The sequence below is a fragment of the Pan paniscus genome, chromosome 7, assembly GCF_029289425.2.
Source record: "Pan paniscus chromosome 7, NHGRI_mPanPan1-v2.0_pri, whole genome shotgun sequence".
NCBI classification, from domain to species: domain Eukaryota; kingdom Metazoa; phylum Chordata; class Mammalia; order Primates; family Hominidae; genus Pan; species Pan paniscus.
In genome coordinates, this window is record NC_073256.2 from 67117320 (window position 1) to 67144118 (window position 26799).

Below are 26799 nucleotides of genomic sequence, written 5' to 3' on the forward strand. Positions count from 1 at the left end.
AGACTTTCTCTGAGTCACAGAAGGCAAGAATGACCCAGATAGAAATTTATGTAGACAAGAAACACTGCATAGGAATTATAATTGCAAATATACAAAGAGAGTGACTCTAACCATAACTGATGTAACAAATCCAAAAAAAGAGAGAAAACAGACAAGTAGAAAATAATACACAATATTTCTCCCACCACCAAAATGGAACATCCTATGACCCTGTTACAAAATGTCTTGGCATTTTGCATATCCCACATAGGGTTGAAAAACAAGAATAAATGGATGTGTTATTCCAAATGGCTGTTGCAGCAGTTCTCACAAGTAAGAAAACTTTGGCAAAAAGCAGAGTCATCATGGATGGAACTGGAAGCCATTATCTTTAGTGAAATAACTCAGAAAGAGGAAGTCAAATGTCTCATGTTTTAAAGCTTACAAGTGGGAGCTAAATAATGCAGGCACACGGACGTAGGGAGTGAAATAATAGACACTGGAGACTCAAAAAAGTGGAAGGGTGGGGTGGGGGTGAGGGATGAGAAATTATCTCATGGGTGCAGTGCACACTATTAAGGTGATGGTTACACTAAAAACCCAGACTTCACCACTATGTTATATATCCATGTAACAAATCTGTACTTGTACCCCTTTACAGATAGATTAGATAGACAGATAGATATGGTCAGTTGATGACCATATCCAAGACTTTTGAGGGCTTGGATACAATCAAAGAACACCAAGAAGACTGGGAAGCAGCATTATGTGTGTCTGACATGAGAATTACCAAGAAAGAAGGAAATAAAGACTTGAAGAAAAGGATTAGGAGTGGGTGAAATGCCTCCTTGATTAAACTCAAAGATTATAAGCATTATTTCTGGGCACAAATTGGGCCTGGATTTATTTTCCTCAGGGCTCTGATTTTTACTTAATCATAACATTCTTTTGCTCAGGGACCTGTGTCTAGGAACACAATATTAGAAGAGCAACCACAACAAAAGTGGCCTCTGTATTAGGCCATTCTTGCATTGCCATAAAGAAATACCTAAGACAGGGTAATTTATAAGAAAAGAAATTTAATTGGCTCATGGTTCTGTAGACTGTACAGGAAGCATAGTGCCAGCATTAGCTCTGGGGGAGGCCTCAGGGAGCTTTTACTCATGGCGGAAGGAGGCGCAGAAGCAGGCACTTCACATAGTGAAAGCAGGAGAAAAGGTGGAGGGTGCCACACTTTATAATGACCAGATCTCAAGAAAACACACTCAATATTGGGAGGACAGCACCCAGCCATGAAGGATCTGCCCCCATGAACCTCCCATCATGCCCCACGACTGACATTAGGGATTACAATTGCACATGAGATTTAGAGGGGAGAACATCCAAACTATATCAGCCTCTGATATGGTTTGGCTGTGTCCCCACCCAAATCTCACCTTGAATTGTAAAAATCCCTATATGTCAAGGGTGGGGCCAGCTGAAGATAATTGAATCATGGGGGTGGTTTCCCCCATACTGTTCTCATGGTAGTGAATAAGTCTCACAAGATCTGATGGTTTTATAAATGGGAGTTCCCCTGCACAGGCTCTCTTGCCTGCTGCCATGTAAGACATTCCTTTGCTCTTTCTTCATTTTCTGCCATGATTGTGAGGCCTCCCTAGCCATGTGGAAATGTGAGTCCATTAAACCTCTTTTTCTTTATAAATTACCCAGTCTCATGTATGTCTTTATTAACAGTATAAGAACAGACTAATATAATAAATTGGTACTGGGAGTGGGGCACTGCTGTAAAGATACCCAAAAATGTGGAAGGGACTTTGGAACTGGATAACAGGCAGATGTTGGAACAGTTTAGAGGGCTCAGAAGCAGATAGAAAAATGTTTGAAAGTTTAGAACTTCCTAGAGACTTGGAGGGCTCAGAAGACAGGCAGATGTGGGAAAGCTTGGAACTTCCTAGAGACTTGTTTAATGGCTTTGACCAAAATGCTGATAGTGACATGGACAATAAAATCCAGACTGAGGGAGTCTCAGATGGAGATAAGGAACTTGTTGGGAACTGGAGTGAAGGTCACTCTTCCTATGCAAAGAGACTGGTGGCATTTTGCCCCTGCCCTAGAGATCTGTGGAAATTTGAACTTGAGAGAGATGATTTCAGGTATCTGGTAGAAGAAATTTCTAGTTAGCAAAGAATTCAAGAGGTGACGAGGCATAAAAATTTTGGAAATTTGCAGCCTCATGATGCAGTAGAAAATAAAAACCCATTTTCTGGGAAGAAATTCAAGCTGGCTGCAGAAATATGCAAAAGTCATGAGGGACCAAAGGCTAATCACCAAGACAATGGGGAAAATGTCTCCAGGGTATGTCAGAGACCTTCACAGCAGCTCCTCCCATCACTGACCTGGAGGCCTAGGAGGGAAAAATGGTTTCATGGACTGGGCCTAGGGCCCCCCTGATCTATGCAGTTTCTGAACATGGTGCCCTGCATCCCAGCTGTTTCAGCTCTATCCATGACTAAAAGGGGCCAACATACTTCTGAGGCCATTGCTTCAGAGGGTGCAAGTCCAAAGCCTTAGAAGCTTACATGTGGTGTTGGGCCTGTGGGTGCACAGAAGTCAAGAATTGAGGTTTGGGAACCTCCACATAGATTTTAGAGAATGTATAGAAATGCCTGACTGTCCAGGCAGAAGTTTGCTGCAGGGGTGGGGCCCTCATGGAGAACCTCTGCCAGGGCAGTGTGGAAGGGAAATGTGGGGTTGGAGCCCCCACACAGGGTCCCTACTGGGGCACTCCCTGCCTAGTGGAGCTGTGAGAAGAAGGCCAACGTCCTCCAGATCCCAGAATGGTAGATTCACTGACAGCTTGTACTGTGCACCTGGAAAAGCTGCATACACTCAACACACCCCATGAAAGAAACCAGGAGGGAAGCTGTGCCCTGCAAAGCCACAGGAGCAGAGCTGCCCAAGACCATGGGAGCCCATCTCTTCCATCAATGTGACCTGGTCGTGAGACATGGAGTCAAAGGAGATCATTTTGGAGCTTTAAGATTTGACTGCCCCACTGGATTTTGGACTTGCATGGGACTTGTAGCCCCTTCATTTTGGCCAATTTCTGCCATTTGGAATGACTGTACTTACCCAACACCTGTACCCCCATTGTATCTAGGAAGTAACTAACTTGCTTTTGATTTTACAGGCTCATAGGCAGAAGGGACTTGCCTTGTCTTAGATGAAACTTTGGACTGTGGACTTTTGAGTTAATGCTGAAATGAGCTAAGACTTTGGGGGACCGTTGGGAAGGCATGATTTGTTTTCAAATGTGAGGATATGAGATTTGGGAGGGGCCAGGGGCAGAATGATATGGTTTGGCTGTGTCCCCACCCAAATATCATCTTGAATTGTAATAATCCCCATGTGTCAAGGGGACTAAATCATAGAGGCAGTTTCCCCCATATTGTTCTCATGGTAGTGAATAAGTCTCATGAGATCTGATGGTTTTATAAATGGGAGTTCCCTGCACAGGCTCTCTTGCCTGCCACCATGTAAGACATTCCTTTGCTCTCTCTTCATCTTCTGCCATGATTGTGAGGCCTCCCCAGCCATGAGGAACTGTGAGTCCATTAAACCTCTTTTTCTTTATAAGGTACCCAGTCATGGGTACGTCTTTATTAGCAGCAGGAGAACAGACTAATACAGCCTCCAAGGCCCATGATGGATACACCTGTGTGAGTTTTCCACTATGTGCTCTCTGACTGATACCTGGGAAGCAGGCATCTATCTTTTTCTGATAACTGGAACTTATACTTGTGTTTGGGGTTGAGGATTAGTGGAGGGGGTGGGTAACCACAAAATAAAGACATCAACACTGTAGAAGGCTACACACAGATGGGAGTGAAGAGACAGCTGGAATGAAGGAGGGTGGAGACACAGGTGGAAAAAAGTGATGGACATCAGCCCACGGACGGCAGCAGGGAAGCTGTGGAGAACACAGACCTTGCAAGCATGGGGATTTTTGTTTTGTTTTGCTTAATGTAGGAGGAAATGAGTAGGAAGACAACTCCATACAACAAGGGAAAACTGAAGCCTGGCCCGAGGAGTCAGACTTTCTTTGGAACTTCTCACATCTCTTATCTCATGAAAAAGTTAAAGGAAAAAGAAGTCTTGGGAGCCTTTAGATTTAGCCAGCAAGGATATTACAGAGAAACGAGGAAAACGTCTATTTTCAATACTCCTTTTGAATGTCACTTCTAAGAGAATACATGAAAGCCCAGAAGACTATCTGGGTTCTCTATTGCTCTGCAGTTAACAAAACCATTTTCTCCCTAACATGCTAGAATTGCAATGTCTTTCACAGGAAAAGCAGGAGAAGGCAACCAACCATTATTTGGGATGGATTTTGGAGGAAATTATAAAAGGTTTTTGTGTTAATGCACTTGCTTTCACTTACAATCTTTTTAATGAATCCAGATTAGAAAAGCTCCCAGCCGGAATTTTAGATAATTTGTTGTTATGCAAAAATCTGAAAAAGAAAAGATAAACTTTAATCACCATACAATAATAATGAATTTGACAAACAAAACCTTTCTTTCACCTAACTGTGAATCCAATACCTTTTTTGAAATATTTCAGTGAGAAAGGGCAAACAGAAGTCAGAGTGTCATTTATACAACCATCTGTTTTAAAGATTTACATATCTCTATCTACCACTACTATATGGGTATTTTTTCACATCTGTGTACTTTTGATTTTTTTAGTTTACTTAGTTACAGATTACAAATGCTAAAGAGAAATACATAAAAATAAATATTTAAGTATGAGGAAATCAAAGTAAATAGTCAATGTATTCATTATCAGCAGGCAATGTATACATAAATCAGCATGTTGTACACCTTGAATGCATACAATTTTTATTTATGAACTAAATATTTTAAATTTAAATATTTTAAATTTAAAAATACAGGCGTGGTGGCTCACGCCTGTAATCCCAGCACTTTGGGAGGCCAAGCTGGGCGGATGACCTGAGGCCAGGAGTTCGAGACCAGCCTGGCCAACATGGTGAAATCCTGTCTACCAAATATACAAAAATTAGCCAGGCATGGTGGCAGGTACCTGTAATCCCAGCTACTCCAGAGGCTGAGGCATGAGAATTGCTTGAACTTGGGAGGCAGAGGTTTTAGTGAGCCGAGATTGCACCCCTACACTCCAGCCTGGGTGACAGAGCAAGACTCTGTCTCGAAAAAAAAAAAAAAAGGCACCACAATATATGACAACAGATGCCTACAGATGTAGCATGAGTAACTGTTGTAATCCTGCAAATGTGGGATCACATGGAGATGTGCAAGCTCTGCCTGTCGCTTACTGGCCAACACAGTTTTGCTGATCCAGAGTCCCATTGGGTGCTGCTATGATTACTGCTCAGCCAGCCATTTCTACATGTCCGTAGCTGGATCACAGAGAGGTGCACTTATGAGGTCATGCCCCATGCCAGGTGATGGAGGGTGGTGGGAGTAGGAGAAGATCCAGGCCTCAGTACTTCTCCCTCTCCCTCCACCTGAGTAGTCTTGCACTTGCTTTGGCTCCCTCCATGCTGCCTTGGCTATACCCATTCCCCTCATTATGACCAGAGAAATTATGACCAAGAAAAGCACCAGCCAGGGATTGTCTAGTCACCAGGACTACTGAATACATATTCGGCAAAGAGCCTATGTGTGAAGAGAGAAAACATGATGGTCTCTGCAATATAGAGAAAAGATGGAGACCAGTTTTCTTAAGACTCAAGGATATGAGCATAAATAACCAATTTATATCTGAAACTTAACAATCAGCTACATCCAGCCACTTTATGAGCTGTACTTCATGACTAGTATCTCTGTCACAAAATTAAATAAAATCATGTGGCCATATTTTCTTATCAGTGTTTTGGCTTTATGTTTTTGGCTTTATTTTAACTGTATTAAGTGTTAAGGTCGGGGGAGTGAGCTGGGGCCAAACTATTTCTACTATTTTGGGAAATTGAATTTCACTGATGCACATCTGAGAAGATAAAAAGTTTTCCTGATCCTTCCTATTTTGATTCCCTGTGCTTATCTTTACCGGCCCCATCTAATTTACCCAACTCAGAAGCAGTAGCTAGAAAAGAAATGATGATGGGAAGATGGATATTGACAAAGACTCTCTTCTTGACCAAACTCTACTCAGGTTCTCCTGAGCTCTTTTCCAACCAGACCTGACTTTCGGATTTCCATGTCCATCTCTACATTGTCCAATTTTAGCAAGAACCCTGCTGCTAAGTTTAACCAGTACCTCCCACCCCTCGATACCTGAAATTCCTCATCCCCATCATTTCCCAGGTGATATTTGATCATCACCAAGATCATCACCCTATCCTGTTAAATAGGGTCAGCCTGAGCCTTTCTCCTAATGTTTCCTCTGAGTAATTTTCTATCCATTGGCTCCACCCTGCTCCTGGGCTATCAACTCCCACTTGCTCATGGCGTATTTGGAGTTCAGCCCAATCTTTCTCCCTCAGTGCAAAACTCCATTGCACTGGTCCCTATACCTATCACCATGGTCCCCCTTGAATAACATTTTTCTTGCCATGCTTTAACAAGTATTGTTGAATAACCTTTTCTTCAACAGTGTGCAGATGGATGACACAGTAATTCTCATTCTCTACCACAAGCCCTAGCCGTATGCCATTTCCTTATCTTAAGGAACACTGGAACAGAGTTTCATGATGGAGAAACAGCTTATAGTAGATTGCACTAAAACTCGGGAAAAGCCAAATTACCAGGACAATTTATGCCTGCTTTATTTTTGCTAGGTAAAATGAAAGCTTTCTTCATTATTTTATAAGTGGTGCAGTTCTGCAAGATAACCACAGTAGAAAGACTGTTGTTCTTTCTTTAAACGTATTTTAGAGGCTGGAAATTGCATCCATGATTGAATATTGAAAGATATTATCTATTTTCCAATCCAAGCAGACCAGAATTAATTGCTTAACAGGCAAAACAAATCAAAAGAAAAGTAAAACATTTCCATCATCACAGATTTTGAAGCAAGGTATGTAAATATTGAAAAATCATTCTTGAATTTTTTTCTTAATTTTGTACACATGGTGACAAAATATCCAAATTAATGATATTTTACATCAGTTTATATCAAACATGATATATGATTCCCAAATCAGATATTACTGCTACTTGATATTTCTATAACAACTTGCTTTCAAGCAGATTAATCTAAGTCTCAGTCCCTTTATGTATAAAGGAAAAATTATGATAATAATAACTGTCATTGGTTATCTCCTAGAATACTATCCCAGTAGTATTCAGTAAATTAAAACAGTAGTACTGTTCCAGCAGTACTGATTTGCTTGGGGTGCAAAAATGTATGCTTGTAGTTTCCTTTTTTTCTTTCTTCTTTCCAACTTTCCTGAAATTAATTTTCAAAACAGTTATGCAATGTATTTGTTGATTTCTGCTTGTAGATGACTTTGATTGCTTTACTCCCAACAAGAAGCTAAAAAGCACTTCTTCCTATGTTAAAAAGTTTATATATATATATACACATATATATATACACATATATATATATACACATATATATATATATATTTTTTTTTTGAGACGGAGTCTCACTCTTGCCAGGCTGCAGTGCAGTGGCACAATCTTGGCTCACTGAAACCTCCGCCTCCTGGGTTCAAGCAATTCTCCTGCCTCAGCCTCCCAAGTAGCTACAGGCGCACGCCACCCCGCCCAGCTAATTTTTTGTATTTTTGTAGAGACGGGGTTTCACCATGTTGGCCAGAATGGCCTCCATCTCTTGACCTCGTGATCGGCCCGCCCCGGCTTCCCAAAGTGCCGGGATTACAGGCGGGAGCCACCGCACCCGGCCGAAAAGTTTATATAATTATTTGCTGCTGCTGTCTTCTGTCAAGGATGCTTGATCAAAAAAATAATATTTGAGCAGTATCTACTTTTATACAAAGTTTATACAGAGTTTATACAAAGACTTGTCTCCTTCCTGTGACAGAAACCTGGATATTATCTAAAAAAGTCAAGTCATGAATGAGCATTTTCCTCATAAATGTTCTAAGAAAGTAAATCTTCTGCCTAAGGTTTAGGTTAATGTTTCAAGATGTATCCCTTGAAAATCCAGGAGACTTTTCAGAAGTAAAGTAAAAGTCATATTCAGCTCCTACTCCTTGAGAAAACTTCGTGAAATGGCCTCAGCTTTAGTGAGGTGCATACCAGATAGAGAAAACATTGTCCAGTCTGGTCGACTCCATGTTCTTTAATACCAACCATAAATTTTTAGCCAAAAAGTCCAAATTCTGTAATGCTTGACATACTTTCACGAAAGCACTCATTCAATTTTCTGCCTGAGCACCAAGCTCTAAAGTAACTTGAACATTTTAAACCACATGGCTCCACTAAATGTGCTTGGATTCTTTTGCTTGGTAACGTAGTAGTAAGAAGTTGTGTCTGAAGATAAGACTTATCTTTTGGAGAAAACCTAACTTGGTAAAGTGAAGATTTTCAAATCAATCCTTCTTTTAATAGAAAAGAGGAAGATGCAGGACTTTCTTGATTGTATTGAGATCATGACTTCATTGAAAAGAACATTCCTACCCAGGTGTTAGAGGTTAGTACTTGTGAATGTAACACAAAGGCGCTTTTGTCAAATCATAACAATAAAGAACCATTCTAGGCATTGTGCTGCTCCTGCTGAACGCACATTACTCGACTATGTGCAGTCTGCAGATAAAGTCATTGTAAATTTGCTTGAATTTAGAAATGCCTTAATAGGATAATTTTAGCAATAAAAAATATTATTTCAGCAAACAAATTTCAAAGTTACGGGGAAAAGAATTTTAGTCCAAAATAGTGAAGTAGATATGCAAATCTTCCTCAATCTCTTTTGAGTCTCCATTGAAATAATTACCAGGATGCTTAATAAGAACAAATATATCCATATTCATCAAGAGGGCAGAATGTGGAAGGTCACCAACAGATAAGAGTATTCAGCAAATTCTGGAAAAATAAAATACATGAGAAAATGTTGACAGATGAAATAGGAGAGAAAGCTGCAGCCCAGAGAATCCTATGAGGCAGGAGCAATCTGACTGTGTGTCACCCAGAGACCCCAAACAGTTATGGCAGGGGCAGAGGAGGGAGAAGTGAGATTGCAAACAAGGGTTCACAAAGACCTGGATGGAGAAACACAATAATTAGTAGCCACCATCCATACAGAACACCGACAGCTAAGAGGAAAATGTTATTGACATACTGATAGATGAGATAGACATAGAAATAGAGATTTTTTTCCAAAGAAATTGAACAAATTGAAAGAAGAAAAGTAACGGAATTTTTGTGGAGCTGAAACTCAAGAGAAAAAGCCTTCCTCATTCTGGAATTTTAGGAAGATAAATCTGTATTTTACATCCAATTGTTCAAACTAAAATTTACACCAAAGGGGAAATTTTGTAAGAAAATAAACTTATCTAAAGGAGAGCAGGTGAAACTCACACTACCAATTGAAATGCTATTGATTTCACATATCAACAGACAATGAAGAATCACAAGGCATGGGAGGTTAATTAGGAACATGAAAAAGAAAGGCCAAGATTTTCAAAAAGGAAAACAATGCCAGAAGAAACAGGGAAATTCCAAGAACTAGAGAAAAAGAGTAAGAAAGCATTACAATTATTACATGTACTCAGAGACTGCAATATGTATCATACTTGCAAAACAAGGATAAGTTTCTATAGAAGATAAATCGGAAACAAGAAAGATCTCTTAGGAATTAAACTCTGATTAAAAAATGTTTTTATGTAGTAAATGTTAAAAAGTAAGTAAAACATACCAGGTTAGGAATCAAAATGATGAAATAACAGATTATGAAACAAAAGATAAAAAATATAGAGATCCAAATGATCTAATATTCAATTAAGGTATCGGTAGAAGAGAAGACAGAAAGAATAAAGGGAAACATAGTCAAATAAATAATTAAAGAGAATCTTTCAAAATTGTGGATGGATTTGTCTTTACATTGAAAACTCCAATAATTGAAAAGTCTCATTCCTTGATGTAAATTTATAAGATCTTATTTTTATTTTAACTATATGTTTATTTAGAGACAGGTTCTCACCCTTCACTCAGGATGGAGTACAGTGGCACAATCATGGTTCATTGCAGCCTCAACCTCCTAGGCTCAAGCAGTCCTCCTGCCTCACCCTCCCAAGTAGCTGAGACTACAGGTGCCTGCCATCATGCTCAGCTAATTTATTTTTATTTTTTGTAGAGAGTGGGTTTTGCTATGTTGCCCAGGCTAGTCTGGAACTCCTGCGCTCAAGCAATCCTCCCACTTCAGCCTCTCAAAGTGCAGGCCATTACATTTGGCCTGTAAGATTTTTAAAAATAAAGAACAATCATAAAATTTTAAACCTCTCTGTGAAAATAAAATTGATTTCCTATAAAGTAGAATCATAATAGGCTAGAAGAAATAGAATGGATTCTTCAAAGATCAAGGGAAACTTCTTGAACTTATAATTTTATAACAGACGACCTATCAACTAATTATGAGGAAATAATACATACAATTTCAGGCATTCAAGGATTATCAAAACTATCTCCCTTAAGCCTTTTCATAGTAAGTTCTTCAACGTGTATTCCAGCAGAACAAAGAAGTAACACAAGAAAAAGGAAGAATGGAGACCAGAAACCATGGACTTCACTCAAGCAATTAGTGAAGGGAAATCCCAGGTTGATGGCAGGTGACACTAATCCTAATGAAAAGCCAGTTCAAATTAGAAGACAGGGGTCTCTGGTGTAAAAGAGAAATGACATGGTTTATATAATTTGATTGTATAAAAAATGTGAAGATATTGCAAAGACATGTAATGCATTTAGAATGTCCAGGAAAAGCAAAAATTATATAAGAAAATAACAGTTCAAATATGAACCAAAGACATGACATTATTTTAAATAATTTAAATCACACAAGAAAATAGCCCTTTTATTAAGACAATTATTTTTGAAGTGGCCAGATTTACAATATTTACACATAGAGAAAGAAATAAAATCTGAGCATGTTTCCTGACCCTACAATAATTTAGTTAAAATGATATATACTTTTAATTGTTCAAGGTAATTTATGGTCAACAGCAAGAAATTTCATTGTAGTTGCAAGATAAACATGTTGAATATCTGAGTAATATAAAGATAATAACATAGCTAACAGAGAGAAGATGTAAAAGGTGAAGAAAATGCAAGTAAGTATGGGATTGGGTAGTAGTTTCAAAACTTTAAATAAAGAAGACAGGCTATCAAAATTAATGCCACAAGAATTAGAAGGTCAATTACATACCAATGAATGGACTAAATATGTGTATGTATATATATATTTAGTGGACTTTATTTATGAGTCACATATATATATACACACACACACACACACACATATAGTTCACTCATCAGTATGTAATTGACCTTCTAGTGTGCGTGCGTGTGTGTGTGTGTGTGTGTGTGTGTGTGTGTGTATCACACAGGGATAGCATAAGCAAGATAAATCCTCATCTTCAGAGTGAAAATTGATATCTTCTATAGTTGAAAATGAATGAAATAAAAATCTATTACCTAGCTGTGATGGTTAATACTGAGTGTTAATTTGATTGGATTGAAGGCTGCAAAATATTGATCCTTGGTGTGCTTGTGAGGGTGTTGCCAAAGGAGATTAACATTTGAGTCAGTGAACTGGGAAAGGCAGACCCACCCTTAATCTGAGTAGGCACCATCTAATCAGCTGCCAGCATGGCCAGAATAAAAAGCAGGCAGAAGAACGTAAAAAGACTAGACTGGCTTAGCCTCCCAGACTACATTTTTCTACTGAGCTGCATTCTTCTTGCCCTCAAACATCAGACTCCAAATTCTTCAGGTCTGGGACTTGGACTGGCTTCCTTGCTCCTCAGCTTGCAAATGGTCTATTGTGGGACCCTGTGATAATGTAAGTTAATACTCCTTAATAAACTCCCTTTTTTGTACATCTATCTATCCTATTAGTTCTGTCCCTCTAGAGAACCCTAATACAATAGACAATTATGATGGCAACAACCAAAGAATATAAAAGAGAAATACCTAAAAGAAGCTGCCTCTGGAGAGAGGGTCCAGGCTTGAGTTTTCTTTCAGGAGCTCTATTTTATGATATGATTTGATATCACATGTCTGTACTACAAGGTTAAAATAGAGCAAATATATTTAGACAATAGGAAAGAAACCAGAAGCTAAAACTTTTTTAGTTAGTCCATTCCCTGCCTTCCAAGCCCATTCATGGATCCCAAGCTAAGAAGTCCCTTCTATAAATGCAAGCCCACCACCACTGCCATGGGCCTGCCTGCCAGGGCTTCCACACCTCCCCAGGCAGCAGGACTCTCCCCTTCCCATCTTCGCAGTTTTCAGGGCTGCTGTTGGTGAGGATTTTGAGTCTTGGTGGTTTATTGGCTACACAACAAAAATACAAGGCTTGGTGGTTTATTGCTACACCACAGGAACACAAGGTTAACAATGTGACAAAAAAATTTCCCCCAAATTAAAGTTGGTGTCCCATGTCTTTTGAAGTTATTAACTATTGTGATGCTAAATCTTGAACAATACATCTGTCTTGCACCAGGGCTGTCCTGCATGGGGCTGGCTCCCTGCTCACACACAGGTTAGAGCAGAAAAGGAGTAGTATAACACACTTTCCTACCTCATTTCATATTCATGATCACGTCTCCAGCACAAAGCAAACAAAAGCAAACCATGTGATTTTATGCCTTGCAACTGCTATACTACTATAGGCAAATGAGGTTGCAGTAACTGCATAAGAAAGTGGTTGACTGGCTCTTCTTAGCCTTTAATTTTACTAATTTACTTTGTATATTAATTAAGGGCATTCTTTTTTAAACATAAATTTTTAATTCAAATTTTCTTTAAGGGAAAACATTTTTCTGCTTAAGGTTAGCTATGTAATTCTGCATTTTCTTTCTTTTCAGAGAGAAATAGCATATCATCAGCTAGATACAATAAATTTATTGGGGTGGAGCCAAGATGGCAGAATAGGAACAGCTCCAGTCTACAGTTCCCAGCATGAGCGATGCAGAAGACAGGTGATTTCTGCATTTCCAACTGAGGTACCAGGTTAATCTCACTGGAGAGTGTCAGAAAGTGGGTGCAGGACAGTGGGTGCAGCACACCGAGCATGAGCCAAAGCTGGGCAAGGCATCGCCTCACCCGGGAAGCTCAAGGGGTCAGGGAATTCCCTTTCCTAGTCAAAGAAAGGGGTGACAGATGGCACCTGGAAAATCAGGCCACTCCCACCCTAATATTGTGCTTTTCCAATGGTCTTAGCAAATGGCACACCAGGAGATTATATCCTGCACCTGGCTCGGAGGGTCTTATGCCCACGGAGCCTCTCTCATTGCTAGCACAGCAGTCTCAGATCAAACTGCAAGGCAGCAGCGAGGCTGGGGGAGGGGCGCCTGCAATTGTCCAGGCTTGAGTACATAAACAAAGCAGCCAGGAAGCTCGAACTGGGTGGAGCCCACCGCAGCGCAAGGAGGCCTGCCTGCCTTTGTAGACTCCACCTCTGGGGGCAGGGCATAGCCAAACAAAAGGCAGCAGAATCCTCTGCAGACTTAAATGTCCCTGTCTGACAGCTTTGAAGAGAGTAGTGGTTCTCCCAGCACCCAGCTGGAGATCTGAGAACAGACAGACTGCCTCCTCAAGTGGGTCCCTGAACCCTGAGTAGCCTAACTGGGAGGCACCCCCTAGTAGGGGCAGACTGACAACTCACACGGCCAGGTACTCCTCTGAGACAAAACTTCCAGAGGAACGATCAGGCAGCAACATTTGCTGCTCACCAATATCCACTGTTCTGCAGACTGCGCTGCTGATACCCAAGCAAACAGGATCTGGAGTGGACCTCCAGCAAACTCCAACAGACCTGCAGCTGAGGGTCCTGACTGTTAGAAGGAAAACTAACAAACAGAAAGGACATCTACACCAAAACCCCATCTGTACGTCACCATCATCAAAGACCAAAAGTAGATAAAACCACAAACATGGGGAAAAAACAGAGCACAAAAACTGGAAACTCTAAAAATCAGAGCGCCTCTCCTCCTCCAAAGGAAGGCAGCTCCTCACCAGCAACGGAACAAAGCTGGATGGAGAATGACTTTTGACGAATTGAGAGAAGAAGCCTTCAGATGATTAAACTACTACAAGCTAAAGTAGGAAGTTCGAACCCATGGCAAAGAAGTTAAAAACCTTGAAAAAAAATTAGACGAATGGCTAACTAGAATAACCAATGCAGAGAAGTCCTTAAAGGACCTGATGGAGCTGAAAACCAAGGCACGAGAACTACATGACGAATGCACAAGCCTCAGTAGCCGATTTGATCAACTGGAAGAAACGGTATCAGTGATGGAAGATCAAATGAATGAAATGAAGCAAGAAGAGAAGTTTAGAGAAAAAAGAATAAAAAGAAACGAACAAAGCCTCCAAGAAATATGGGACTGTGTGAAAAGACCAAATCTACATCTGACTGTTGCACCTGAAAGTGACAGGGAGAATGGAACCAAGTTGGAAAACACTCTGCAGGATATTATCCAGGAGAACTTCCCAATCCAGCAAGGCAGGCCAACATTCAAATTCAGGAAATACAGAGAACACCACAAAGATACTCCTCGAGAAGAGCAACTCCAAGACACATAATTGTCAGATTCACCAAAGTTGAAATGAAGGAAAAAATGTTAAGGGCAGCCAGAGAGAAAGGTCAGGTTACCCACAAAGGGAAGCCCATCAGACTAACAGCTGATCTCTCAGCAGAAACTCTACAAGCCAGAAGAGAGTGGGAGCCAATATTCAACATTCTTAAAGAAAAGAATTTTCAACCCAGAATTTCATATCCAGCCAAACTAAGCTTCATAACTGAAGGAGAAATAAAATACTTTACAGACAAACAAATGCTGAGAGACTTTGTCACCACCAGGCCTGCCCTAAAAGAGCTCCTGAAGGAAGCACTAAACATGGAAAGGAACAACCGGCACCAGCCACTGCAAAAACATTCCAAATTGTAAAGACCATCGAGACTAGGAAGTAACTGCACCAACTAACGAGCAAAATAACCAGCTAACATCATAATGACAGGATCAGATTCACACATAACAATATTAACCTTAAATGTAAATGGACTAAATGCTCCAATTAAAAGACACAGACTGGCAAATTGGATAAAGAGTCAAGACCCATCAGTGTGCTGTATTCAGGAAACCCATCTCACGTGCAGAGACACACATAGGCTCAAAATAAAGGGATGGAGGAAGATCTACCAAGCAAATAGAAAACAACAAAAGGCAGGGGTTGCAATCCTAGTCTCTGATGAAACAGAATTTAAACCAACAAATATCAAAAGAGACAAGGCCATTACATAATGGTGAAGGGATCAATTCAACAAGAAGAGCTAACTACCCTAAATATATATGCACCCAATACAGGAGCACCCAGATTCATAAAGCAAGTACTTAGAGACCTAGAAAGAGACTTAGACTCCCACACAATAATAATGGGAGACTTTAACACCCGTCTGTCAACATAGATCAACGAGACAGAAAGTTAACAAGTATATCCAGGAATTGAACTCGGCTCTGTACCAAGCGGACCTAACTAATAGACATCTACAGAACTCTCCAACCCAAATCAACAGAATATACATTCTTTTCAGCACCACACCACACCTATTCCAAAATTGACCACATAGTTGGAAGTAAAGCACCCCTCAGCAAATGTAAAAGAACAGAAATTACAACAAACTGTCTCTCAGACCACAGTGCAATCAAACTAGAACTCAGGACTAAGAAACTCACTCAAAACCACTCAACTACATGGAGACTGAACAACCTGCTCCTGAATGACTACTGGGTACATAACGAAATGAAGGCAGAAATAAAGATGTTCTTTGAAACCAACGAGAACAAAGACACAACATACCAGAATCTCTGGGATGCATTCAAAGCAGTGTGTAGAGGGAAATTTATAGCACTAAATGCCCACAAGAGAAAGCAAGAAAGATCTAAAATTGACACCCTAACATCACAATTAAAAGAACTAGAGAAGCAAGAGAAAACACATTCAAAAGCTAGCAGAAGGCAAGAAATAACTAAGATCAGAGCAGTACTAAAGGAAATAGAGACACAAAAAACCCTTCAAAAAATCAATGAATCCAGGAGCTGGTTTTTTGAAAAGATCAACAAAATTGATAGACCGCTAGCAAGACTAATAAAGAAGAAAAGAGAGAAGAATCAAATAGATGCAATAAAAAATGATAAAGGGGATATCACCACCGATCCCACAGACATACAAACTACCATCAGAGAATACTATAAACACCTCTATGCAAATAAGCTAGAAAATCTAGAAGAAACGGATAAATTCCTCGACACATACACCCTCCCAAGACTAAACCAGGAAGAAGTTGAATCTCTGAATAGATAAATAACAGGCTCTGAAAGTGAGGCAATAATTAATAGCTTACCAACCAAAAAAAGGCCAGGACCAGAAGGAGTCACAGCCAAATTCTACTAGAGGCACCAGGAGGAGCTGGTACCATTCCTTCTGAAACTATTCCAATCAACAGAAAAAGAGAGAATCCTCTCTAACTCATTTTATGAGGCTGGCATCATCCTGATACCAAAGCCTGGCAGAGACACAACAAAAAAAGGGAATTTTAGACCAATGACCCTGATGAACATCAATACAAAAATCCTCAATAAAATACTGGCAAACTGAATCCAGCAGCACATCAAAAAGCTTATCCACCATGAGCAAGTGGGCTTCATCCCTGGGATGCAAGGCTGGTTCAGCATATGGAAATCAATAAATGTAATCCAGCATATAAACAGAACCAATGACAAAAACCATATGATTATCTCAATAGATGCAGAAAAGGCCTTTGACAAAATTCAACAACCTTCATGCTAAAAACTCTCAATAAATTAGGTATTGATGGGATGTATCACAAAATAATAAGATCTATCTATGACAAACCCACAGCCAATATCATACTGAATGGGCAAAAACTGGAAGCATTCCCTTTGAAAATGGGCACAAGACAGGGATGCCCTCTCTCACCACTCCTATTCAACATAGTGTTGGAAGTTGTGGCCAGGGCAATTAGGCAGGAGAAGGAAATAAAGGGTATTCAAACAGGAAAAGAGGAAGTCAAATTGTCCCTGTTTGCAGATGACATGATTGTATATTTAGAAAACCCCGTCATCTCAGCCCAAAATCTTCTTAAGCTGATAGGCAACTTCAGCAAAGTCTCAAGATACAGGATACAAAATCAATGGGCAAAAATCACAAGCATTCTTATACACCAATAACAGACATACAGAGAGCCAAATCATGAGTGAACTCCCATTCACAATTGCTTCAAAGAGAATAAAATACCTAGGAATCCAACTTGCAAGGGACGTGAAGGACCTCTTCAAGGAGAACTACAAACCACTGCTCAATGAAATAAAAGAGGATACAAACAAATGTAAGAACATTCCATGCTCATGGGTAGGAAGAATCAATATCATGAAAATGGCCAACTGCCCAAGGTAATTTATAGATTCAATGCCATCCCCATCAAGCTACCAATGACTTTCTTCACAGAATTGGAAAAAACTACTTTAAAGTTCATATGGAACCAAAAAAGAGCCCGCATTGCCAAGTCAATCCTAAGCCAAAAGAACAAAGCTGGAGGCATCATGCTACCTGACTTCAAACTATACTACAAGGCTACAGTAACCAAAACAGCATGGTACTGGTACCAAAACAGAGATAGAGACCGATGGAACAGAACAGAGCCCTCAGAAATAATGCCACATATCTACAACCATCTGATCTTTGACAAACCTGACGAAAACAAGAAATAGGGAAAGGATTCCCTATTTAATAAATGGTGCTGGGAAAACTGGCTAGCCATATGTAGAAAGCTGAAACTGTATCCCTTCCTTACACCTTATACAAAAATTAACTCGAGATGGATTAAAGACTTAAATGTTAGACCCAAAACCATAAAAACCCTAGAAGAAAACCTAGGCAATACCATTCAGGACATAGGCATGGGCAAGGACTTCATGTCTAAAACACCGAAAGCAATGGCTACAAAAGCCAAAATTGACAAACAGGATCTAATTAAACTACAGAGCTTCTGCACAGCAAAAGAAACTACCATCAGAGTGAACAGGCAACCTACAGACTAGGAGAAAATTTTTGCAATCTACTCATCTGACAAAGGGCTAATATCCAGAATCTACAATGAACTCAAATTTACAAGAAAAAAGCAAACAACCCCGTCAAAAAGTGGGCAAAGGATATGAACAGACACTTCTCAAAAGAAGACATTTATGCAGCCAACAGACACTTAAAAAATGCTCATCATCATTGGCCATCAGAGAAATGCAAATCAAAACCACAATGAGATACCATCTCACACCAGTTAGAATGACGATCATTAAGAAGTCAGGAAACATCAGGTGCTGGAGAGGATGTGGAGAAATAGGAACACTTTTACACTGTGGGTGGGACTCTAAACTAGTTCAACCATTGTGGAAGTCAGTGTGGTGATTCCTCAGGGATCTAGAACTAGAAATATCATTTGACCCAGCCATCCCATTACTGGGTACATACCCAAAGGACTGTAAATCATGCTGCTATAAAGACACATGCACACGTATGTTTATTGCGGCACTATTCACAATAGCAAAGACTTGGAACCAACCCAAATGTCCAACAATGATAGACTGGATTAAGAAAATGTGGCACATATACACCATGGAATACTATGCAGCCATAAAAAAGGATGAGTTCATGTCCTTTGTAGGGACATGGATGAAACTGGAAACCATCATTCTCAGCAAACTATCACAAGGACAGAAAACGAAACACCACATGTTGTCACTCATAGGTGGGAATTGAACAATGAGAACACATGGACACAGGAAGGGGAACATCACACACCGGGGCCTGTTGTGGTGTCGGGGGAGGGGGGAGGGATAGCATTAGGAGATACACCTAATGTTAAATAATGACTTAACGGGTGCAGCACACCAACATGGCACATGTATACATATGTAACTAACCTGCACGTTGTGCACATGTACCCTAAAACTTAAAGTATAATAAAAAAATTAAATAAATAAATAAATTTATTAATATAAGGTATTAGAAAAACTGAAGTAGCAGAGTAACTTCATTTGATAAAAGACAAAACAGAAGAAGGATATCCAAGTGCCCTTGTGGTTTGTCATTGTTTATTTAATAAGCCTTTATTGAAATACAACATTCATCTGGAAAAGTGTAGACATCGTGATGTAGAGTACAATGCCTTGCCTGAAAGTGAACAGAGCTGTGTAATTACCACCCAGGAAAAACAAGGAATACAAAACATTGCCAGGCCTACGGAGGCTCCTCCTGCCATTTCCAACGGCCTCTCTCCTACTAAAGGTAAGCACCATTCAACTTCTCAATACCACATATATTTCTGCTATCTCTTTTAAAATTTCTTTTGAGAATAAAATAGAACTATGCAAGTTTCAGCGTTTAGATTATTCTTCTCAGAATGTTTCTGACATCCATCTGTGTTGCAGTATAGTATTATATTTTATGAATATACAACAGCTTATTTCTCTACTCTTTTGTTGTTGGAGACTTGAGTAGTTCTCAGTGTGGAGCTACCAGAAACAATGCTGCTGCAAATACAAGAACACATTTTCTGGTATGTACATATGTGAATTTCTGCTGTGCATGTTCCTGAAAGTGAAACTGCTAGGTCATAGGGGATGTATATGCTCAACTATACTAGATTCTGCTGTAAGGTTATGTTTGTTTGTTTGTTTGTTTGTTTGTTTTTGAGATGGAGTCTCACTCTGTCACCCAGGCTGGAGTGCAGTGGCACGATCTCGGCTCACTGCAACCTACGCCTCCCGGACTCAAGTGATTCTCATGCCTCAGCCTCCTGAGTAGCTGGGATTACAGGAGTGCGCCACCAGGTCCAGCTACTTTTTTGTATTTTTAGCAGAGGCAGGGTTTCACTATCTTGGCCAAGCTGGTATCAAACTCCTGAACTCAGGTGATCTGCCCACCTCGGCCTCCCAAAGTACTGGGATTACAGGTGTGAGCCACCTTGCCCGACCCCTGATGTAAGTTTTTTAAATAGCTTTCTCTCATTCGTGAAGTGCTTCTTCCTCTCTTTTGCCCTGTTTTTCATTGGCTATTTCACCTTTTCTCCATTGATCTTAAACTATAGAAAGCTTTATATTAAGTCTGTTTTATAGTGCCAACGTACAGGCTATGCCTCTAAAGCTTACAGCAAAGTGGCCTGATCTCCACGGCAGTCAGATGGGTTGTATAAATGGAAAATGTAAAGCAGAAGCAAAGGACATCTAAAGGGTCATCACTTACAGTCGCTCTAATCTCAGAAGGTCTCCAAAGGTCTCTGGCTGTAGCATTTCTAGTTGGTTGAAATGAATATACCTGGAAGGCAAAAAATCAAGTTGGTTATTCCTTGCGCTGGTGAGTAAAATAAAATGTTTGAAGAATTAGCAATTGCTTCAGCTGAAATTATGAATTTCACTGGCCCCAACCACTATATATCACATACAAAAATCAGAAACTCTGAGATATTTTGTCTCTTCTGTTCGTCACAGTCCTGGGTCTAAAAACCTGATGTTCCAAAGGGGAATCCGAAGCCCACCCAGAAAGGAGCATGATGCTGCCCCCTTTTCCCAGGGAGCCTCTTGAGTCGATGCTAACTGGTTGTTGAAATTACTCTTTTACTCATTAAAATGTTTAAAGTAAGCAAAGTTAGGGTAATAATTAAGATTACAAACATAATAAGATACATTACAAGTGACCACATGCTTATTTACATTTCAGAACAGGGAGAAGTGTCCTGTCTGACGGAGTCAAAGGATGGCATATTTGATGTCATATGATCATCATACTTGAAATGAATTAATCTTAACCCTGGGGGATGGATGAGAAGTAATGTGTCTTGTTTTAATCCTTTTGGAATTAGGAATTAGACTTTTTCAGACCTTGGTATCCCCTCTGTGCAACTGATCCAGGAGTTATTTCCTAAGCTTCCATTTCAGAAAGGCTTCTCTTAAAGCAGGGCAACTGAAGACAGAAAGGCTTGCATTTCCTTCAGAAATCCTGTGATGAAATGGAGAAGCATGTTTCCAAAGCAGACAGCTGAGCAGACCTTTGTGAAGCAAATCTTCCCAACAGACAGAAAGATCCATGGGGAAGGCTGCACACTCCTCTTAGAAAATTTAAGTGTATTCCCTGCACCTGACTTCTGAACACAGCTTTTTCAAATAATCTCAGTGAAACCAACAGTGATATACAGCAGTCTATAGTGAACTGCTGAAGAAAGCACTGCAGATACAAAGTTTCCATGAAAAGTAACAAACTTTCACACCAAATTGGAAAAGAGGATATTGTACATTTATGTGGGAAGACACAGTGAATAGTACTTGATTTTGTCAAGGGGAAGCTCTCTGACTTGAAGTAATGGCAGGCAAGTAAAAAGAAAGCTTTACAACCCACGTTTGCATAAAATGTATTTATTTCATCACAGTTAGAAATATTTTTGAAAGGAGAAAAGAAAAATGTTTAAGAAAAAGAAATACTTTTACTTCATTCCTAGGCTTCCTTCTTATAAATCATTATTATAGTAAGAGTACTTCAGACACCTAATGAAAAAGTATAATAATCACAAGAGAATGAAAACCATGTCACTGGAAAGGTATGATTGTTTCAGACTGCCTTAGGTTGGATCCAGAATCAGTGCTACACTGTACTACTCTCTGAAATTCAGCATCCTGGCCCGTATCCCATGCATTCCTCCCAGGAGTTCTGCCCATTTTAAAAGTGGTGACATTTTACCGTGGTGACATTGTATAAGACCTGGCAATAATTGCCTTTGGGTTAGCATGAAACAACTTTACCTTGGTTGCCTTGAATTATACACACACTCACACTCACTAACAGACTCTCACACACACAGACACTCTCAGCTTCACACATACTTTCATACTGACAGACACACACTCTCACATTGTCTCACACTGACACACTCTGACACACCTACATGAACACACCCTCACATGCTCAGACTCCCTCATACCCACACATGCTCACACTCACACACTTACTCACATATACTCATATGCACTACCACACTTACACTAACACACACACACGGACACTCGTGCACACTCACACTTGTTCACATATACTCTCACATACACTAACACACACCATCACACTCAGATACACATCTACACACACACACTCACCTAATCTCACACACTCACACTGTCATGCTCACACTCACACTGTCTCATGTACACTAACACACTTTCACGCACTGACACATGTATTCACATATATGCTCACATACACTAACACAGTCACACACACATACTCACTCCCACACACTCACACACTGTCCCCCACAAAATCATTACCTGTGTCATTGGTCTAGCACATTAAAAAGGAGGTAGGGGCTGGGAGAGTGAAAGAGGATGTAGGGGAGGAGTGTTAGGCAGAGACTGGCTGCTGAAAGCAGGGAAGAGAGAGAAGTCTCTGTGACTGCAGCGAAGAAAGAGTTAGAAGGAGGGTCCATTACAAGGTTTCTCTTCCCAAGTGAAATGTATCGCATGGTTGGATTCCAATCTCTGTGTATACTGGACAGGCCCAGGCCTGTAGAGTACAAATAGACATTTTATGAAGACTAGGAATAAGTGCTGATGAGGGCATCAAACTTAGCATAAAGTAAATAAGAGCAACAGCAAAAAAAAATTTATTGTCCTAAGTGCTTTACATGTATTTAGTCATTTTTAATTTTTGCAACTACACTGTGTGGTAGGTTCTATAAATACACCATTATTTACTTAGGAAAAATGTGGTACAGAGATAAAGTAATTTGTTCAATTTCACGCAGCCAGCCTCTCTAGCAGCAAGTGGGGGGCGGCCATGCACAGGCTCAGCTGACACAGATCACCCAGAGATGAGCTATGGAAACCTGATCCAAGAATCCCGGAGCAGAGCCTTTCTTGGGTATGGAAACAGATACTCCACAGGGAGAAGGAAAGTGCCCAAGGCCACAAAGCCAATCAATGGTAAATCCAAGTCACAAACCCAGCAAAACCCATCCTCTCTACACTCCTGTTCTCAGTTTGCCTACATTAGTGGCTTTTTAAATGTGAAGCTGTGGGGTTCTTAACTGGAGGCAAGCATCACATTCCAGTCATAAAACAACCTAATAGGTCACAGGAAAGGAGTCACGAGCCGGGTCTGTGGTTTAGCCAACCTAACAACTCCCAGATTTTCAAAGGGAGTATTCTAGCTTATGTATAAGCCCAGCAGAAGTGTTTTTTTTTCCTTTCAACTTTTTAATGCTTTGAAACAATTTATTATAAAGAAAACTTGAGTTCAGCAAAAGAATTTTTAAGTAGCACTAGTATTCCTGCCATCATTGATCAAATGTGCATCCTCCATAGTTTGCACAGGTGTCTGCATTGCTAGAAGTAGAAAGACAGCTTTCACTTGGGAGGGCATCTTACATACTGAGCCACCTAAAATTGGAGCAAAGAGACAATCTAAGGGGTAGAATAACATACAAAAGCTTATCCAATATCACATAGCTACTATGTGTTTTATTATCCACAGTAATTAATAATTATCGATTGAATATTTAAATATTTCACAGGTAGTAATTCATATTTACTATGAATTGCTCATAATTCATGGGAAATGCATAATCTCCTTTTCCACAATGCACCCACTGAGAGCCCACTAATCACAGAGCCCTGTCTATTCCCCATTCCAGCCATGCTTCCCTAGAATAAATCACTGCAATCTTAGACCCACCCAGAGATGCCCTGAAGGACAAATGTTTTCTGCTGGACTTCAATCTAATACACAGTAGGGTAAGCAACTGGTATTGGAATTCACTACTAATGAATGAGAAAAACGCATGTAAGTAGACTTTGTTCCTTGCAGGAAAGTAAAACAACCCAGAGAGTTCTGTTGATTATAGTGCAAGCATATTTAAGTTTTGTGTCCATATGATTTGACAAATTTTCTAACAAAATCTTTTTCAAAAATTTTTAAAACTTTAAGCCAATTTAAAGCAGTAGGATGTTTTAGGTTATATGTGTTTGATTTATGTGATGGCTTTAGCAGATTCAAATAAGGAGGGAGTCAGCTTTGATCTCCACTCCCTTCTGTGCCTTGATAAGATAGCAAGACTATCCTCTCCTACATCTTATTTTTCTAGGCTGTGGATAACCCTGCCATTTTTGGATATCTATTGCAGGTAGATAAATATGAATGATTACTTGAGAGGATTTTAAATCTGTTTAAGTCACTTCATAAAGTTTATATGTAAATGAATTACTAGTTATCCCTTTATTTAAAGCAGGCAGGAAATTATTGCCATTGTCATGTCATGTTGATTCATACTTAGCTTCCCCAGATGATTTCATCAACATCCATGGCTTCAATTATTATCTCTATGCAGAAGACCTACAAATTACATATCCAACCCAAATTTACCTCTAGGACCTAAATTCATGCACCCAATGTCTTCTTAAAATATCATCTAGATGTCTCAAGGAACCTCAAATCCAACATGTCTGAAACCCAGCCCAGGATCCTCCTTCACCATACTGGCTGTCCTCCATTTTTGCTTGTCTCAATTTATGGCACTGCTGTGTATCTATTTGCACAACTCAGAAAACTAGCAATGATCCCTCTGTCTCCCTCACTCCCTGTATCTTACCCAATTCTGCGTTTTTCATTTTGCCTCCTAAATATCTCTTGAATGTATTCCATTCTCCTCTTACCCACTACTTCCACACTAGAGCAAACTATACCCTCAGTTACTAAAATACAAGAACAAACTGGTCTGCCTACATCTATCTGGTCTACCCTCAATAGAAATATAAGACCCTTAAATGGCTTTTAATTTCTATAGAAATAAAGACAGAATTTTTTTAACAGAGCCCAAGTTCCAGCCTGGTCTTGCCTGTAAATGCCCTTCCAGTATCCACTTTATCCCCTTCTTGCTCTACCTCAATCCCAGTGCTCTGGCCTCCTCCCAGCCACATACCTGCCATACTCCTGCCTACAGCAGTCTCTGAATGATTGTCTTTGTAGCCCAGTAAACCTTCCCACCCTTCTTGCCTGGTAATTCTGGACCTGTTTTCAGATCTTACTGTGCTCTTTCCTTGGAAAGCCTTCCTTGAGCTCCTGGTCAAATCCCCCTGTTATGGGCTTACCCAGCATTGTACTGTTGCAATGTAATATTTGAGTGATTATGTAATCCATGTCTGTCTGCCCTAACTAAACTCTAAGATCCATGAAGACAGAAATCATATCTGATTTAAAGTAATATTCACATCCCTAGTTTCTTAGCAGAGTTTGACAAATAGATAGTCAGTACATAGTTGATCACTGAAAGAATGAATGACCAGCCAGTATTTTTGCATGAGCATTGTCTTTGCAAACGTGAGGATAAGACATTGAACTTTTCATATGTTCTATGGTATAAAGCAAAAGATGGGAGTATGAACCCTAATAAAAGCTTTCTGAGTTAATATCAGCTCAACAATCTATAATGGCATTACATTTCCTTGGGGAAGAACCGTCCCAAACATTTACACAAGTCTGACTTTAGTAAGCTCTGTCATAATGTATGTTTAATTGTATCTCCTAAAACTTTGTAGAATCCTTGAGCACTAATGAACCTAGAGGGCATCTAGCAAAGTCTTCCTGGGGCTTCTCCAAGAGAATCCATCTCACTCCAAAGGGACATGTTTGAATCACACATTTTTGTGAGCACTGACAACACATTTGACATCTCTTATCTGAATAAATATTTATTTACACAACCACCCCGAGGTATCAGGCCACCAAAGTGAGGACAAAAATCTTCCTATGATCTTTAAAACATGCAGAGCGAGAACATGTGGTCAGAGAATGACAACAAAAATAATAGAGAGAGAATGATTCTCAGTGTGAGAAGTTGCTGGTATCGCTTTAGCTTTCAGCGTGAACTCACTGAGCCACATAAAAACAAATGTTCTGTGCCGTATGATCACCTTGGCAACCCCGATCTAAGGCAAGAGCAGAGATGGGGAGAAAAACACTATATTTATCTGTATCTAACTGCACAATCAAAATAGCATATACGGTCAATGTTCTCAACCTTTTTGTACAAAGTGGCTGCTTTTTATTTTCTCAAAATCCATGAGATTGTAAAGAAAAAAGGAGTACTGTTGGTAGAAGGAGGCTGCACACCAGAGTGTCTCTGTGTGTCTGTGTATGTAATTTTGCATGTGTCTATATGTGTGTAACATAAGCTAAGGACATCTGAATCTGAAGCCTGCAATACAGGGGATATTGAATATAAGATGTCAACAATCCTAGCACATGAAAAAGAGCTCAGAGGAAAAGCAGTTTGCTGACAGCTGGCTTGGAGATCCACCATGTCCTGCCTCACATCCACAGGCTGGGTGCATTGAGATGACACAAACTTTCTGTATAATAATCTCAGCTAAGATTAAAATAGGCACGCTTTAGCTTCATTGCACAATAGCAAGCAAGAATTATCTATTACACCAACAAATTATTCATACCATTCAGGAATTAATTAAACATCTGAATGAAGATCCTTGTTTCAGAGCATGGTAAATTATTTCAACTGATTTTAAAGGAAAAATTG

General features: G+C 39.9%; 1 protein-coding gene across 1 annotated transcript in view; it reads right to left on the bottom strand.

Moving 5' to 3' along the window:
• The window catches only part of PXDNL (peroxidasin like), a 348918-nt gene that overhangs the window by 157784 nt on the left and 164335 nt on the right, over nucleotides 1-26799 (bottom strand). The window contains exons 5-6 of the mRNA XM_024929820.5: nucleotides 20466-20537; nucleotides 4424-4495 (exon numbers count right to left, since the gene is read on the bottom strand). Coding sequence (XP_024785588.5) covers nucleotides 4424-4495; nucleotides 20466-20512 — 119 coding nt within the window. The 5' untranslated portion in view covers nucleotides 20513-20537. The remainder of the gene's footprint in view (nucleotides 1-4423; nucleotides 4496-20465; nucleotides 20538-26799) is intronic.